The sequence below is a fragment of the Limulus polyphemus genome, unplaced genomic scaffold (genome assembly GCF_000517525.1).
Source record: "Limulus polyphemus unplaced genomic scaffold, Limulus_polyphemus-2.1.2 Scaffold1102, whole genome shotgun sequence".
NCBI lineage: Eukaryota > Metazoa > Arthropoda > Merostomata > Xiphosura > Limulidae > Limulus > Limulus polyphemus.
This window is the reverse complement of record NW_013666712.1, coordinates 70,650-88,997: the sequence shown is the minus strand read 5'-3', so window position 1 is coordinate 88,997 and position 18,348 is coordinate 70,650. Positions and strand designations below refer to the sequence as shown.

General features: G+C 32.0%; 1 protein-coding gene across 7 annotated transcripts in view; it reads right to left on the bottom strand.

Annotated features, from left to right (window-relative positions):
- Nucleotides 1-1,239: 1,239 nt before the first annotated feature.
- Nucleotides 1,240-18,348, bottom strand: part of LOC106462141 (lethal(3)malignant brain tumor-like protein 4) — an 81,012-nt gene continuing 63,903 nt past the window's right edge. For all 7 annotated transcript variants that reach the window (XM_022389297.1, XM_022389303.1, XM_022389301.1 and 4 more), the window contains 4 exons: nucleotides 16,754-16,930; nucleotides 7,808-7,857; nucleotides 5,457-5,704; nucleotides 1,240-3,686 (listed from right to left, as the gene is read on the bottom strand). In XM_022389297.1, the coding sequence (XP_022245005.1) occupies nucleotides 3,558-3,686; nucleotides 5,457-5,704; nucleotides 7,808-7,857; nucleotides 16,754-16,930 (604 nt within the window). In that variant the 3' untranslated portion in view covers nucleotides 1,240-3,557. The remainder of the gene's footprint in view (nucleotides 3,687-5,456; nucleotides 5,705-7,807; nucleotides 7,858-16,753; nucleotides 16,931-18,348) is intronic.

Sequence of the window (18,348 nt, the reverse complement as noted above, 5' to 3'; positions counted from 1 at the left end):
GTCTTGGACATTTCTCTCTATCATATCAATGATTAGGTTTTGAATTTTTAATCTTTTTCTTAATGATGTTAGTGATCAGGTTTCAATGCTTGCATCTTTTCTGGTTATGATGGCTAGGAACCTTGGTTTGGTTTTTACTTCTGCTAGCATTTTTGTGATCAGTTTTTGAAGCTTTAATTTTGCTCATGCCATGATCTTAGTTATCAGATTTTGAGCTCTGAACCTTTTTCTTGCTAGTATTTTGGTAATCTAGTTTAGAACCTCAGATAATTTTTACTTTATAACTGATGGAGTTCTGAACCTCAGATTTTCTTTCTTTCTAGAAAGGAAATTCTGTTAATTAAGTTCACTGTTAGGACATAGCTCATATATTTTATCTTTAAAAGTAGAATGCCTGTTTAGATAATCCTCTGAGGGTTGTCTTTACTTACAATGATGTACTATAGATGCTGAGTAAAGTCAGACAGAATACTAAATATGAAGTTTGTTAAAAAATGTATCATACTGTAAAGATTATCCATTACGTGTGTATTAGCATTCATCACCCAAAGTTAGCTGCAATTTTTGGTATGGCAAATGGAAACTGTCCAACAATGTAGACTATTTAAAAATTATTTTCCAAGAAAGATGATAAAAAACCTGAAATACAGCACCTCTACTTGTTTTTTTTATACACATTTAGCTTTGAATTTAAAGACACAAGTACTTAATTGGTTAGATGAGTCAATTGTTACCTTCCACAAAGCAAGGTATACAATTAGCATCTAACGAGGTTGTTAAAAAATTAATAACAAATAAAAGAAAGAAGGGGAACTTTACTTAATATTGTTCTTTATACAGTTGTTGCTTCCTTAATAGGTTTCCTCAGCTGGTTTCAATAACTATTACAGTTCTTTTTGAACATTACCTGTAGTTGATGTTTGTTAATTAGTTATTCATGCTCAGCACTAACCAGATGGAATAACCTAAATAATTCAAGACTTCTAGCTTTAAATCTCTTTTAATAAAGGGTATTTCAAAACTATTTACCAATTCAGCAGTAATTATAAACAAACTATAAGCAAGTAACTAAAGAGCTTTCTAAAGTAACCCAGGAATGTATCAGAATATTACACATAATATATCTGAGGGTGGAACAAAAGCACTGAGCATCTTGTAATAGTTATAATCCATTTAAATATTTGATCAATATTTACTGAAAGTATTTTTATTCAATAAAGATAAAATAACTTTTGATGGAATAGTCATTTATTTCAAGTTTTTTTGGAATGACTGAAAAAAAAACTTGAGCAAATAGTATGACAAAGACAAATTATAAAGAAGTAAAGGGATAAGTAGAAACAAGAAGAACAAAAATAGTAAAGGAGTTTGTGAATTACAATGTCAAAACATATTACAATGTAGTATATTCACAAACATGTTTTATGTACTTATAAAGTACTCACAATCTAGTGTTACATATACCTAGTACAAAATCATCATGAATGATTATATAGATAAGAAACTTTTCACATCAACAAGCTAACACTTTTCATATGTTGTTCTTTTTCTTATTTCAAAGCAGTTCGAAAACTAAAAGAATTAAACAATTACACAATGCATTACTATAGCTTCTTCTAACAAATGCAAACATTCAAAAAAAATATATAAGCTTTCAGAAACACAGAACACTCACAGCATTTTCTTCTCTATATTACAATAGTTCTTAGCTCAAAATGTTTCACAGAATAGAAGTATGTCAGAGAAGGCCATCTTGCCTACTTAAAAACAAGAAGCCACACACTTTCACTAATTATTTTCTTTAAGAGTTTTTCTGTAGGATAACACCTGAAAATTAGCAAGTACAATTTCTCTGTCAACCTAAGTTATTGTAAGAATTGGTTCACACAAAATACAAATTGTGTACAAATGACAATCAGTTTCACTTACAAGTCATATTCAGGAGCTAAAATCTAGAAATGAACTTTTTCTGCCCATATGGACACTAAGAATTTAAGAAACTTTTAGTTTATAAAACTAAGACCCGTGTTTTAAACAAAATACTGATTTGATCCTACCTTAATCTATTTATTTCGGACTAAAGGTTTCCTTTACATTATTCAATAATTAAATACGTTTTTGTGTGTACCTAAAAAACCCCATAATTTCTATAACCACCATAATATCTGACATATATGTTAACACTTTCATATTATACAATTTTTTTCTGATTCACAGAATATCAGTGAATCACAATATTTAATTCTTCCATAAGAAAGGTTTTTAACCTTTATATAGAGCCGAGATTTCACATATAGTAGATCAGCTATCTGTCAAACAGTCAGCTTTCAGTATGTTTCCAACATAGTCAGAATGAGAAAATCCGAATTACATGTTCATTAACACTAGACTCCACCAGCCTATAAGAAGATATATTATATAAATAGTGCAATGAAAGTCAGAACAAAAATTCTCCCTTAAGTCCATCTAGTTATGCAATGAAAGCTTAACATATACGTCATTACAAGTACCATATTATTAAGGCTGACAGTTTTTGATTCCACAACTGGTTTAATACTTTCCAATTTTTGATCAGTTGCTAAATATTGTAACATGCTTTCTATAAAACCCTTGTACAGGAAACAATATAATAACTTTATAGCTGTTAAAGGAGACAAGTGACACTGTAATAATACAATTAACTCGGTACAGAGTTACGATCACACATAAAGTAAGGAGCTTTAATGTTTATAGATTATGGTGCTGTAATTCCCTGATGCTCTAACCAACAAGGGTTCAAAGCAGTGGAGGGTTAGGGGATGATAAAAAACAAGTAACCAACAAATAACTACATTACAGTTCAAGAAGTTCTATGTGCTACAGATTAATGTATAGTAAATGTAATCTGTCAGTCTAATTGTAGCTGTTTCCTTTCTTTACTAAATCTACTTTAAATGAAAGTGAAAGGCAATGACAGAATCCAATTTACAATAGTACTTAATGCTAAAATTCATGAAATACAATGAAATTCATTGTACTCTGATATTACAATTACTCAAGAAACTTTGTTAACAAAGTAAAGTACCACAAAATTATAGCCATCCTGACTTCTGACAATTCATGATACTCTGATATTACACCTGCCTAAGAAACTCTGTTACAAAGGTATACATAGTAAGTACCATGAAATTATAGCTTCTTATAGCAGGTTATGATTTATCTAATTTTAGAAGTATTTTTAATATAAACTTTGTTTAATTCGATACAATACCATAAAATTACAGTTATCATTACTTCTAGCAGATGATCTTCAATTGTTTAAGAATCTTTGTTAATTAGATACAGTACCAATAAATTATATCTTTTTATAGCAAGTTATGATAATCTAATCTTTTATTTGCCAAAGCTGCAAGTCATTATACTCTGGTCTTATGACTGTCACAAAATATTTGTTAACTGTTGAAGTTCAGTTCCATGATATTACATGATTTGGGAGCTACAATAACTAGAGATAAGAGTACTAAGAAATCACAGTGTTTAAAGAGCTCTGATTAACTTCAACATAAAAAACATGAATTTCAGCTCTCTGTAGAATTTCTTAACATTAGGATAGTGTTGTAAATCTTGATGGCTGGTCCGAGCTTCATACTCAAGATCTTCACAATATCTACTTGGTTCATAAGAAGAAATGCTTCTCCATCAATTTGCTGTTAAATATAAACATATTTGAATTACTACACTTACACTTTATGAGTTTAAAGTTAATGACTATACATGCTAAAAAATCTTTACAGTATTCTCCTGATTAATACAAAGAACAAGGTTCTCCATCAATTTTCTGTTAATTATGGAAAAATACATTAGGATATTTACAACCTATGATTTTAAACTAGGAATGTTAGTAATTATGTTTCTTCATAGATATTTACACTATCTACTAAACTGATGCACACATAAAATATTTTAATCAGTTTGCTATTAAACATATGCTTTAATTGGTACGCTCAGTAAAATATTTGAAAACTATTGTATTATTGCCTATACATCTTACTAGAATTTAAAACATTATTCTTAAAATATTATACATGTATATTATTTCATATATTTAAGGAAGAAAATAAAAATCAGGAGTATATTCCATTTACATAGAAATTGCTCTTTGTCACTCCATAATAACTATCTCCTAGTTTACTCTCAACTTCTCCCAAAGATTTGGGCTGGTAGAACTTTATATACATATCTTTAAACATTGGTTGATTTTTATTACTTTTACTATACAAATGATCTGATACTGGTTAATTAATGTTGAGATCTTGACTTTGCAGAGGCTAGCCCATGATGTCCAGCACTCCACTTTCCATCTTGCATTCCAAGTTTCACTGTATTGGCAATATGTTTAGAATCATTACTGTGCTGGAATCTGAATTCATGTTCTATCATTTATCTTCCAGAAGGTATAGTAAATTGTATTAGTATCTGCTTATTTCTTGTTGCATCCATTTATCCCCATCGGTCCTCAGCTGATCTCCCACTCCAGGTGCTGAGATGCAGTCCCAAACCAGAATGGATTTATCTCCACGCTTCACATTTGGCTTTAAGCATATATCCTTCTCCAGCTCTTCTTCTTTTCAACCCAAATATTTTAACTCACTGGTTCAAAAGTCTTGTTTTCATTGCTCTTGGGACCATTCTTTATGTTCTTTGGCATATTTTAATCTCTTTGTCTTATTATCTTTACATCAGAAAGGTTTTTTTAATAACCACTCTTCACTAAGGATCTTTATACAGTGGAAGAATGGACTTATACCTCTGATGATTCTGCTAGCTCTTATGTTAATTCTTGGCTAGATTTTTTCTGTTCTGTAAGGAAGTTATCTTCAGGTATCACTCATGTTGTTCAGAGGTTTTGGAACCAACCACACCTTTTTCTGTCTGCTTTTGAACCAGTCTCTTTATGTTTCTTAACTTGGATCAAATGCTTAAAAAGAAGCCAGTCTTGTGAACAATGTCATGCTAGCTATAATTTGATCATATTGCAATAGAATTCTAAGTTGGTCATCTGTTGAAATTCTTGGCAATGTAATGTATAACAATTTTGGACAGACAAATGTAAAATCCTTAATATTTTACTAATACAAAAATCAAGACTTTTATATTCCAGCAACACTTTTTTATAATTAGTTAAAATAACAAGTCAAAAACTACATAATGTGTGCCACTGGCTATACCTTCAAATTCAACATTGTGTTCAGTACCATATTTTATTCCATCAGAAACACAGGACCATAAAAGCACACTATTTAGGGGTATCTCAAAACTTTTGCACAGTACTGTATATATAAACAACCACAATGAAAACTAAAGTTGTATTTACTGTTAATTTATCTATTCATAACAGTTTTGTTTCCTACAAAATTATCTACAGAGGATCTTAACAATAATATCAATTAATTACTGAGAAAAATGGTAACTCTCACTTCTTCTCTGAAAACTTTGGCTTGTTCCTCACAGCCAGGCAGTGATTTTACAAAGTCACCAACTTCACTTATTGACCAGTTTGCTACTGTATCTCGAGAAATATTTTGAATGTTTGGTAAGAGCTGCGAATGATGCTCCCATCGCAAAGGCATTTCATGTGAAGGCATTGGAACAGGTGGGGCATCAAACACAGACTGGTGAACAAAGTCTTGAAGAGAGGAATGACTGGACTTTGATTCTTCGTCTCCTGTACATATAAAATAATTTTTTTACATTAATTACAGGTTAATCTGTATTTTAAATGATAATTTTTTGAAAAGCAAATGTTTTTCTTAATATGAAAACATACACCTTACATTAGGTAACAAACCTTCATACTAAGAGTTGGAACAGGTGTGGCATCAAACACAGACTGATGAACAAAGTATTAAAGACAGGAATGGTTTGACATGTTACTTTTTGTGCATTGTAAAATCTTCTTTCATTTTTATATTAATCACAGATTCCAACAGAAACTGTTGGTGTAATTAGTTAACAGGAAATTTGCCAATAATCTGTAGGAATATATATAAGAATAGGACTAAGTCAAATCTAGTGTAAAAAAATAAAAAAATCATTACTTAATGTAGTTTTTAAGTACATACAAACACATACACACTGACTAGCATTCAGGTATGAAAAGATTAGATATATTAAATATGTGGGTGCAAACCCCATGATGTTTCAAGAGCCTATGTATCTTATTTTTCCATACAAAAACAAAGAATATCACATTAAGTAATAAGCAACAGTTCACTATTAACAGAAAACTAGCTTCAAGCAATATCAACTTAAATACAGAGGGTTGAATACTTTATATTGAAAGGATTTTGAATATGTAAATCAGCAGGTCATACGGCAACCACAGATAATAAAAAAGTTGCAGTGGAAAGGTATGTATCAGAACTACAATGTGAGATTGTTTGGTGTTTCTTGGGTAGTATGATGCCATTAAAACTTCAATGCTTTTAAGAAGGGTATGTTACAGCCCTTTTGGATGCAAAATAATCCTACACTCAGATAATAAAGATGTGTTCAGATGAGGAATTTACAGCTTCCAAGATGGGACCATTCCTTGTACTTAATATCATTAGAAAACAGAGGAAACTGGGTCAACTTTGGGCACCAGTTCCATCCAAAAAGAGACCTACAACAAGATATAGCCCAGCCATGGTAAGAATCCACAAACATAGAAGTCAATAGCAAAAGCAGTCAATGTGTTCCAGGCAACATATCTCTTCAAATGTCGTATACCTCAAGCAGCTGGAGAATGAACTAAATATTCATTCATGATATTCCGTATGAAGATGTACTGGTCAAGTTGCCTATGAACCTCTACGTGACTGGAGTGATAAGACTGACATTGCACATCAGGAAGTCATGTGACAACCATAGCTGATATAAAGTGATGAAAGGAAATGCTTTAGCACTACATTTTGACATTGTTCGTTGTTTCATAGGTTGTGTGATGCCACCAAATACTGACTGCTTTTGCAAAGTTATTTAACAGCCCTTTCTGACACAAAATATTCATACACTTAGATCATAAAGGTGTGTTCAGATAAGGGATTTAGAATTTTCCAAGGCAGGAATACCCCTTGTACTTAATAGCATTGAAAAACAAAGGAATATGGATCAACTTTGGACACCAGTACCATCTAGAAAAAGACCTCCAACAAGTCATATTCAAGATTTAATAAGAATCCACAAAAACAGAGATCAGTGGCAAAAGCCATCCAGAAGTTTCAGACACCAGTATGCAACATAATTAATATGGATCTACATCTGGAAAAAGACATACGTTATGTGTACACAAGTTGCTTTCAGAACATATCCATTCAATGTTGCATATCTCAAGCAGCTGAAGAATGAAATCGGTGTTCATGCTATTCCAGGTGAATTTCTGTGTGATTGGGTTGTTGAATCAGGCATTGTCCTTTGTCCTTGTACATTAGATGACTTATAGAAAACTTGCAGGGAGGAAGTGCATGCTTTGGAAACTATACTACAAGGCTATTGTCAGTTGTCAGACAGAGTGAAATTAGACATGGCTACATGGACTGTAACAATGTGGTAAGGCTCCAAAATAATTTTAATATAATGTACTCAACGTCTGTACAATTTCACAATATAAAGTATATAACTTATCTAAGTCTTTGTTTTAAATATGTACATATTGAATTGTTATTCAGAAAACATATATGATACATGTAAACATCTAGACCAAGCATCACACTATGTTTTCTATTGATATTTATATTTTCAAATTTGTGCTTATTCTTAGTAATATAAAAAAAGGAAAAGAAATTACCTTGATGTACTTCTGGTTTTCTGTCCATATCTCTAGATTTAAAATTGTGCCTGAAAAAAGAAAATCAGAAAACTCTAGTTTTGTTTTAATTATGTATGTCCAAGAAAACGTGTTTTCAATCAGAAACTTAAACCTTTCTGTACTGGAGGGAGTGTCACTGATATTTCTTCTCATAGCAGAAATACTTAAATGAAACTTAGATTAAACTTTTTAAATAATACCTAGTTTCTGCTTAAAAAAAATCTTATTACTGATCAGAAAGTTCAATTTTATATATTCAATCAGTTTTAAAGTGTTTTATATTAATTAATGTATTTCTTTTAATACCTTATTTTGTTTACTGAAGCAGTTGTATAATGTAAACTAAATAACTTACTCTGCTATATAGTATATACTTTCTTATCTGCAAAATATTTTAATTGTTCTTGAAGCTCTAATTTGATTGAAACATACCAAGTTTGGTTGAAGTCATGTTAAACTCAGCCTGAGATGTTACTTTTTGTAGCTTGACTGGTCAAAGAACTTATCTGATATTTCGTGGGATCATTGCATTTTAACCTACTTGACCTTGTATCTGGGGGATACATTGTGATTGTCACATGAAGCAGAAATATTTCTGCATTCCAGTGTCAGTTTTTTGATCGGTCAGTTACACAGAGAATATGTATTGTAATTACAGTTTTAGGGCTTTCACATGAGATTTTATCCAGTTTTGAGGAAGACTGAGATGCTAAGACTTGCTGACAAAGTCTAGTCCTTGTTTTGGTAACTTTTTCATGCTTACTGATTGTGTTGCTTTATTCCATTCTCAGCTAAACCATGCTATCCATAGTTGTTTAAATACAGTTAAACCATTTGTTACTTATTTACATTTATTTTTATTTGCAACAGATCAACAGTCCTACTGCTACAACAATCCCCTGCTATTTGTCAACCTATTTACAGTATAATAAGAGCATTCTATTTTATTTTCAACACGGTGTCTTGTCTTATTTCATTTCACCTCTAACAAACTGAAAACCTGCATATTAGATCCATGAATCTAGTTTTGCAGACACTGAGTGATTATGGCATGTAACTTTGAATTACCACAGATAACTTCAATTAAACAACTTTAATTTCTAATTATTTTGGATTTGTATCTTCAATTCCTTCAAGTTATTTTTTTCCCTCTTGTGCCTTTTATAAGATAATATCCAACAGATACCGCTGCATTATAGAAAGAAAATTAGCAGAGAGAAGGAGAGCTAAAATGATTTGAAAGTGAAAACAGAGAAATCTTGATTCAGTGGAAGAATTCCTTTGTTGAATTCTAAGTGCTTTCCTTCAATGCAACATAAATTCTAACTACTAACTGAGATGGCTGAAAACAGCCTGTTCCATCAGGTACCATTGGTCAAATTAGTTGATCTTGAGCAGATCAGTTGAGCTCAAAGGTACTGGTGGAGAGCCATAAAGGTGTGACCAACTGGGATGTACCCCAGCATGATGGAAGCAGGATGAGTCTATGCAACATCACTTAGGTGCGAAGAGATATTATACCTCTGACTGAAACTTTTTTCCATGGTAACTAGATATGAAATTGTAACTTGACCTTGTTACTGGAGTAAAAGAAACCTGCAGCAGTAATTTCAGTGGTTTTGCTGGAAATGCTGCATCCAAGTGTGCCAACACTGTTACAGGAAAAGCTGCAACACATCCACAGATGTCACAAGGTAAGTCATTTCAGCCTGAGTGACATACGTATTAAAAACCTGCCAGGCCAGCTGTGCTGACGAAGAGGATGGAGAGGCAGCTTGATTCATGGAATGACAGAAGAAACATCTGTCACTGCTGTGGCCAATTTGGTCATTCATGGCATAGATGTCTTTTCTTGGTAGCTGCACAAGAGTCCTTATACCCTCAGAATATGTGAGTAAGCTACATATCAGGTCTGGTCACCGATCTAGGAGAAAAGAGCCTGTCTTTCTTCAAGTATGATGATTAATATACAATGTCTATGGGGTTGAGTATTGCCTGTAAGATTACAAGGAAGCAAGATAGTTTTAATTGATAGAAATGCTGCTAAAACTCTAAATAATCTCGTTATCACGTGAACCATCAATCTGGCCAATAACTAAACAGAGATTTTTTTTTACAAATGATGACTGGATTGCAGTGAATTAGAAAAGCTCAACTCTGCATCACTGTTGGCACCATCACTATTAAAAAATGTGAGTTATAATAGCAGATCTCAGTTCAAGCATCGACACTTTAGGTTTAGATTCATTAAATGTTATTTGCTAGTATAGCCTGTGTACCAGATAAACTGAAGCTCAGTAGTGAAACCATAAAATTCTGAACAAGATATGCATAAGTGTCATGGACCACAAGATTGTATATAGAGTATGCTCTTACAGTTCTGTATAATATCCAAGCATTGTTTTATAGTGAACTATGACTACAATTTTGGGTAGTACTACCAGCTAACGCTGGGGTTAAAATTACACTAGAAACACACTCTTTTCTTGCTCGAATCCAGTCCATGCTTACTTGAATAGTTAAACCTCCATTGAAGGGCAAGATATATTCTAGTTATGATTTGTGATTTGGCAGAAAAACAGTAGATACTGGATAATACAGTAAGTATGATGCAGTTCAATTAATGCTACATTAGCCGCATCACACAAGGAAATAAATACACAGCTGCCTAAAACAACTGACTGAAGACTGTGCCACCAATCTAAGTTCAGATCAGTGAGTGAATTTGGGAGGTTACTGATGGATTTCACCAATGTATTTGTCAGATCAGGTGGTCAGCTTGGAAGAACTAACATTAAACCACCACATACATGCCAGAATTATGCCTCCTATAAGCAACCACCATACAGGTTTCCTTGGTGCTCCATGGATGTAGCCAGTGCTGACATAGATCAAATGCTGAAGGATGGAATCATTCATCTTTCCAAGAGTGCTTGGTTATCACCAGTAGTTACTTATGTGAAAGAAAGCAAGTTCACCAAGGTTCTTTATGAACTTCAGGCAGGTGAAGCTGATAACATATATTCATATGTTTTCATTGCTGTACACAGAAGAATGTTTTGATGTGATGGAAAGATCACACACACTTGTTACTGTTAGAGCTTGGCAACTAACTTGATTAACTGATGAACTATGAGCATCATTTACATTGATTAGTAACATGTAAGATAAATTAATCTCAGTTATAATCAAATTGATTGATGTCACAAAAATAATCAACTAACTGAAATTAGTGTTTCCAATTATTACTATTTTTGATTATTCCAACTATCTCAGTCTCATGTGAAAATAATTGATTAGTTAAATGTAATCAATTAATAAGCCCAGCAACTTATCAATTACCAAATTCTACTAATTTCCCAGCTTTAGCTACGAGCAAGTCAAGCTAGATGAATAAGAGTAGAGATAGAACTAATTTCAGCACTAGAGAAGGTTTGAATGAATTTTGCATTATGTCATTCAGCTTCTTTATTGTTGCAGCTACTTTTGAAGTGGCTAATGGAACTCTCATTATGTGGTTTGCAGTGGGAATGGTTTTCAGTTTTGATGTTTGGTTGCATATTTCAGGCTGCAGTTGAAAATCTAGGTATACCAACTGTGACAAGCAGTCTAAAACTCAAGCCTCAAAATACTCTCTCATATGGATGTATGTACAGTTTCTCTGACATATTCTAAGTAAAAATGGTGCATTTAACATATCCTGTTAAAATCCAAGGAGTAGTAGACTGGCTATTGGGTGTGTGTGTGTTAGTTTACTTTGCCTGACAAGGTATGCCTTTTCATACTTGTAGGAACAGCATATTTAGTGAAAATGTGAAATAGACAACTAACAAATTAGCAGGTACTGAGCCCATGCTGAAAGAGATTTGTCACCTTTACTGTTGTTTTATGGTGAAATGTCTGTAAAGCATTATTTTTTCCTTTGAATTATGTTTAATATGTATTTTGTAAATAATGGTTTGATTTTCTGGTGTGTACATACATATGTATATATAAAGCACAAAAATCCATTTGTCTGTCTGTTTATCCCTTATCTAACTACTCCTAAAATGCTGGGCCAATTTCAACCAAATTTTGTGTGATGATAGTCTGGAAAAAAGGGCATTTTAATAGGGGTTCACAACCCCTCCATCCCCCATTATTGCTATTATTTAACATTTATTATTTTTGATCTAAGTTAACAGTAATTACATTCATAGATGGTGCCATGTTCTTACACCAAAAACAAAAAAACTATTAAATTTATATATATAGAAAGCAGAAAACTCTGTGCTACATTCATAGATAGCACCCCGTTCTTACGCCAAACAAAAAAACGTTATTCAATTTTCTCTCCCCTGGCGGAACAGCAGTGAGTATTCAGATTTACAACACTAAAATCAGGTGTTAAATTCCCTTCAGTGGATACAGCAAATAGCCCAATGTGGCTTTGCTATACATACACATTAAATTTTCTATAACACAACATACAAACAGAGTGGGGAGGACACATGAATGTCTTATATATCTCAGAGAGTGCACTAGTGCTCTCTATAGAGGAATGAAATGAAAAAAATGGCTGCCACTATTACAATAATACCAAAACTGAGATGAAGTTGATACTACAATAGCCACCATAACACTGATATGAAGAGCTGTTTCTTGAGTTATACCTACTTCTTACTTTGACCCATGACCTTACAACTTCATCCCGTAAGACACTTCTGTGGCCAATGAATGTAAATTAATTAATAACATGAAACAGTGTGGAAATAATTTTTATGTTCATAACTCAGACAAAGGACAGGTATTCCAGCTTGTATGTCTACATGTGTACTCTCTGTAAATATTTCATTTCAAAGGGTTTTTATTTTTATGTTCAAGATGTCTATATTTTGTGTAGTTTTGTATTTCATTTTAAAAACTTTTCTCTTACCCATGTATTTCATCTAATGCATCTTACAGGGTTGGCACATTTATATTGATTAGCTAACAATGTGTTTTAGTTGACGATGTTCATTGTTTATGTGAGTCTTGTTTCGGGGTGATTTGTTTAATATGTTACCATGTTTTGCATCCTGTTCACATCCAGCCTAATATAGGTTTGCAGTTTTCATGTGATTCCACATGACTGATGTTAAACATAAATTCATGGTATCTTGAGGATAAGCAAAAGATAAGGAGGAAGAAGAAGGTTGTAGCATGTGCATACTACATACTTTTCTCTCCCATAGTATAATCTTTCTTACCAACAAAATTTTAGAAGAGCAAAGATATTTCCGTATTCTGACTGATCAGTTACAGAGAGAATGTGTATTGTCAATGCAGTTTTTGGTGTTCCACTTCAGATTCTCTTCAATTTTGAGGAAGAATGTTCATTTTAGATGTGAAATCATCAAAACTTGTTGAAGTCTAGCCCTTTTTTGGTATGCTCTTTCATGCCCACTGATTGTGTGTTGCTTCATTTCATTCTCAGCTAAACCATTCTATCAATGTTAACAAACCACAAATTTCTTCTGAAACTAATTTAGTTACTCTATACTGATGTAGACAGATTAGAATAATTTCTATCCAATCATTTTTAGCCACTAGTTCTAACTATTTTCAAAGCTGTACTTCATCAGTAATTGTTCAGTTCACATTCTGTGACATCATTAACCCTTAATGACAATGCCATTTTTAAATCCCTTTTTGCACAGGTTACTGAGTTACATTCAAAATTCAGTTAAACAACTTTCCTATCAATGTATTCTTATGAAATTATTTTTTATCAAGTACATTATAATTCAAAGATTTATATTATCTCAGCTTTTATTCCTTTATTTCAAAAGAAATCTCTAAAACAATAATTAAATACGTCATTTTGTTGTCAATTGTGATTCAAAATACCTGAACTTTAGAGCCGATATACAAAAAACAAGAGTGTAATGTAGATGTGTTTTTGCAGACATTCAAAGAACATGTATATAGCTTGTTTATGAGCAACTCGAATGAAATTACAAGAACTTGTGTCCGAGGAAAACGTTGTAAAAATTCTTTCAGTTCAAGATAAGCCACACCCACTTTCAAAGTAGAAGTTGTGTTGCTAAGCGACAGTTTTAACTTGAATGACATGCTTAGAACCAATAGAAAGAGCAGATTTCCTGTTGCAATGTCGCCAAATTATCAGTTAATCTAGACATATATATATCCATTTACAAACAAGGTGAAATAAAGCTTAGTCTTAAGAGCAGATTCCCTAGTGCTTGGTTATTTTTTCTTGTACACATTAGTTTGACAGGCAATTAAGTTGCATTTAGGTTTTACTTTATTATTTTAGTAATTTTGTATTATTTGTGTTTCAAAATTCATAATTAAAATGTTTAATGATTTTTTTAAAAGTTATTCTATGCTTTGCCTCAATCAACAGGCATTCATAAAGTTAGTGAGTGCAACCACCATTTTGTCAGAGGCTAAAGTGTCTCTGGAGATACTAACATTACACTGCCTGCAGGCTCCTGTTGATGTGTGTCAACATAAATAATCAAAGATAAGGAAAACGAAAGGAAAATAAAACATGAAAAATAAGCTATAAATAAAAATGTGAAGACGTCAAATTATGCATATGACCCAAAGAAAATATTTTAAGATTATTCAATGAAGAGATAAAGGTAAGTATATATTTCCATTTCTAAATTATTAACATTTAATTGCACTGTACATTTATGATAATAGCAAATAAAATATAAACATTTACTTTAAAAAACTTTTGATATTCATTTACAAGATTCTAGAGATTATGAAAGTTGCAAGATAAAAAATACTATTTTTATACTTAACATGAAAATCACCTTGCAGGTGAACTATTCAGAGACCAAGCTGAAATAACTACATTCAATAACAAATATTTGGTAGAAATAGTAGAAAAAAATTAAAATTATATATTTTATTTTTCTCAAACTAAATACTTTTTTGAAAGTTCTTGTCAAATTTTATCCATGGTTTTATTATTGGAAATAAATTTAACCAGTTATGTAACATGCTTAAATCTGAAGCACATTGTTATTATCGAGTTAAAGGGTGGCAAAGGTCGGTAGTAATAAAACCATTAACAGAAAAGGAAAATAAGAGAAAACCATGAAATGAGTCACACAAGTTCAAAGGATAATAATTTCCTAGCAAATATAAATCTATACTTTGGAATGGACTGAAATATATTGTTTCCATTTGGAAATGCATTGTTTATGGGTGTGACTCCTTGGTGCTGTGCCAACATGTAATTTGGAAATTCTTTTCATACTTCTTTATAAATTTCACTGAATAAATGCTATATAATAATAAAATACCAATTCTTAAATATTTCAGAGTAAAAACAACTGTTGAAATATAATTGAAATTATATTTCCACTGAAATGTTGGAATTTGTTGGAATGTGCCAACTGGTCCTTACAGATTAAGAAGTCTCAAGAAGAAGAATGGAAACATAAAATATCCAGAAGCATTACCAGTCCACAAGTCATTTTATGCTTATATAAATGAACCATTTAGCTTGAAAACCTCATTTAAGGTAAGAAATATTCTCAATTATTTGCTTTTTTATCAGCAACATTAAGAGATAATAGCTACAGTTCAATAAAATAATATCAAGTTTTTTTTAACCCAGCTAAAGTGATGACTGATAGAGAATATGTACTAATCTAAATGTGTCTAGAGCTGAAATAACTACTTCTTTAGAACATGGAGTTTAATGAAATCTTGGGAAGTGCTAAAAACATATAAAAGTCCAATAAACAAAACTGCTTGCAATGTATAAATAAATACAAATGTTGACAAAGAACAAGAAATTTCAATGGCCAAGTATTCCAATTCATTCAATGTATTTATAGATCAACCCAAATGTTTTGTGATTAAGACATGCACAATCACATGTGATATTGAAACACTGAAATATCTCCATGATTAATTAGTTCACTTTTTATTATCATGTAACCCCTTATTATTTGACATGTGTACCTATCATAACATTGGATGGTGGGTCATACTCATAGTGAGAAGCTCTATAATTGAATAGTTTGTACTCTTGGGTAGCTCAGTGTTACAGCACTGACCCTATTAGCTAGAGGTCTTGGGTTCAAGTCCCAGTCCTAGAGTCTATTTTCACTTCAAAATTTATGCCAATTAAAACTGTAAAATTCAACTAACTGTACTTTTAGTTTTTTAATTTCCAAGTCTCTAAAGATTTGATTATTTTCTTTCTCACATAAATCTCCTTTTCTTTCTTATATTGAATGCCAATTTTTATATCAGAATGGTTTCTTCAATATACGTTATTTTGTGTATGCTATATATAATGAATTAATTAAATTTGTTTTCCTGTTTGTTTGTTTACTTTGTCGAAGTAATTATTTTGGGAAGTTTTATTTTCAATTTTGATCCAGCATGAGCTCAGACATTAGAGATGGTCTGTTTGAGACAACTGCACATAAAATCTAAAAGGAGTATAGAGGTAACTTTTATAAACAAGATACTGTAAAATACATAATATTTATTTATATTAGTTGTAGTAATTTATAAAAAAATTATTGTAAATTTTTTCAACAGAGATGGCTAATGCATAACATTACTATGCCTGTAAATGTATTATTGTAAATAAGCATATGTGAATCCTGGCTTTCTGGTAAATGGTTATGGAAGTATTACATAATGACATGGCATATAGCTATGTCACATAGTTAGTGGTATTTTGTTTCATTATAAATTGTAAATTTACCTAAAAAAATCAAACTTAGGTTAATTTTTTATCTTACTTTATGTTTGAATTTTATGAATATGTTTTGGGTACGTTGAAGTTTATAAATTATTAATTCTTTTGAACACAAATATAGAAATTGATATATTTTTCCACTGAGTTGGAAAAGGTTACACAAATCCTTAACTAGTGTAAAAACAAGTGCTAAAAGAACTTACTTTTTACGACCTCTTCCTCCTCGTTTTATGACAGAACATTGCATTGGTGTGTTTAGTTCAACTTCCAAATCTTTGGCTGCATTTCTTTCTGCAAGAGGGCATCCAGCCACTCTGTGATGAACTGAATATTTTGAATTCAGGTGACCAGAACCATCACATCCAGGAGTTGGGCATCTTCTACACACACAAGAAAAAACAAGGAGGATTCAAATTTTGATAAGGTGTAACTTGTGATTGACTACAATATGGTAACTTTAACTGTTGACCTACATCTGTTTTCTATAATAGATAATTTCAAACCAATGGTTAAAAAGAATTATGTTCTGGAAAATTAATTTTTCTTTCAGGAAAAAATAAATCAACTATCCACCAAAAATACTTCTACTCAAAACAATAATTATCATTAAAACAATAAATATATAGTGTTGATCAACAAACTTTATGTCAAACAGTGGAGCAAGTGGTTTAAAATTGATGTTAACATTTTCCGAAACTGAAAATGCATTTCCAATTGATACTTACCTCTACTCACAAAAAGCTTTCTCAACTCATACTGCCCTCTATTGGTGCAAACTTTTGCTCACCACTAGCCTTGATACTCACTTATTTCTGCATACTAACATGCAAATAATTATGCAGCAAGAGAAGTGACACCAATGCTTTGAGTCCAAACAAGGAAAGTTTAAAACGATGATAATAAAACTCATGATCATCCACAGTACATGGGGGTTGAGACATACTGACCTGTGAATGCAAATGTTCCCAAAAATGACTCGCATGAACTCCAATATCCAGATAAGGAGGAAACGAAAGGCTAGTCCCTGAGAAGTGTAGGATGGAACATAGAAAATAGGAGATAAGGACTGAACATAAGATACCTGAATAATCAAATCCACCAAAGTGGAAAGAGGTCTGGACAAGTCCCCCAAAATGGCACGCTACTAATAGGCATATTCAGGAAGGGGGAAAAGTGTAGAAATCCAAAACTTTCTGACAACTGAAATAATAGAACAATCATCAATATGTTCTCTTTGCTTTATGAAATTGGTCAACTCCCGACAAACCAGGGCTATCACTTCATGAGCCAAGAATCATGGTTGCTATATAACCATTTGCATGTTAGTATGCAGAAAAAACTGGGGTATCAAGGCTAGCGGCGAGTGAAAATGTGCACCGATAGAGGGCAGTATAAGTATAGAAGGTTTTTGTGAGAGGGGTAAGATATCGTATCAAAATTTCTCATTCATGTAGTGCCATACTTGGTTTGGAATGAAAAAAAAAATAGAAGTAAACTATATATAATACTGAAGTTTCCTGAACGTCATAGCTAGAAACAGACAGCATACATTTCAATCTCTTGCTAACACACTTTTGTATTGCATTTTGCAAAAAATACATTCTAGTTTACCCCTTTGAGATGGGTCACGGGTGAAAAGCCACGTCATCCTGTTTGTTGATTTCCATTCAAAATTTTATTGAACTACTATTTCATGAATTTGTCAATAAGTTTGGTTTCAAACTAAATTATAATTCAAATTTTAGTACCATATATTACTCAATTTCTTAATTTAAAGATTGGTTTTTGTGTGTCACGT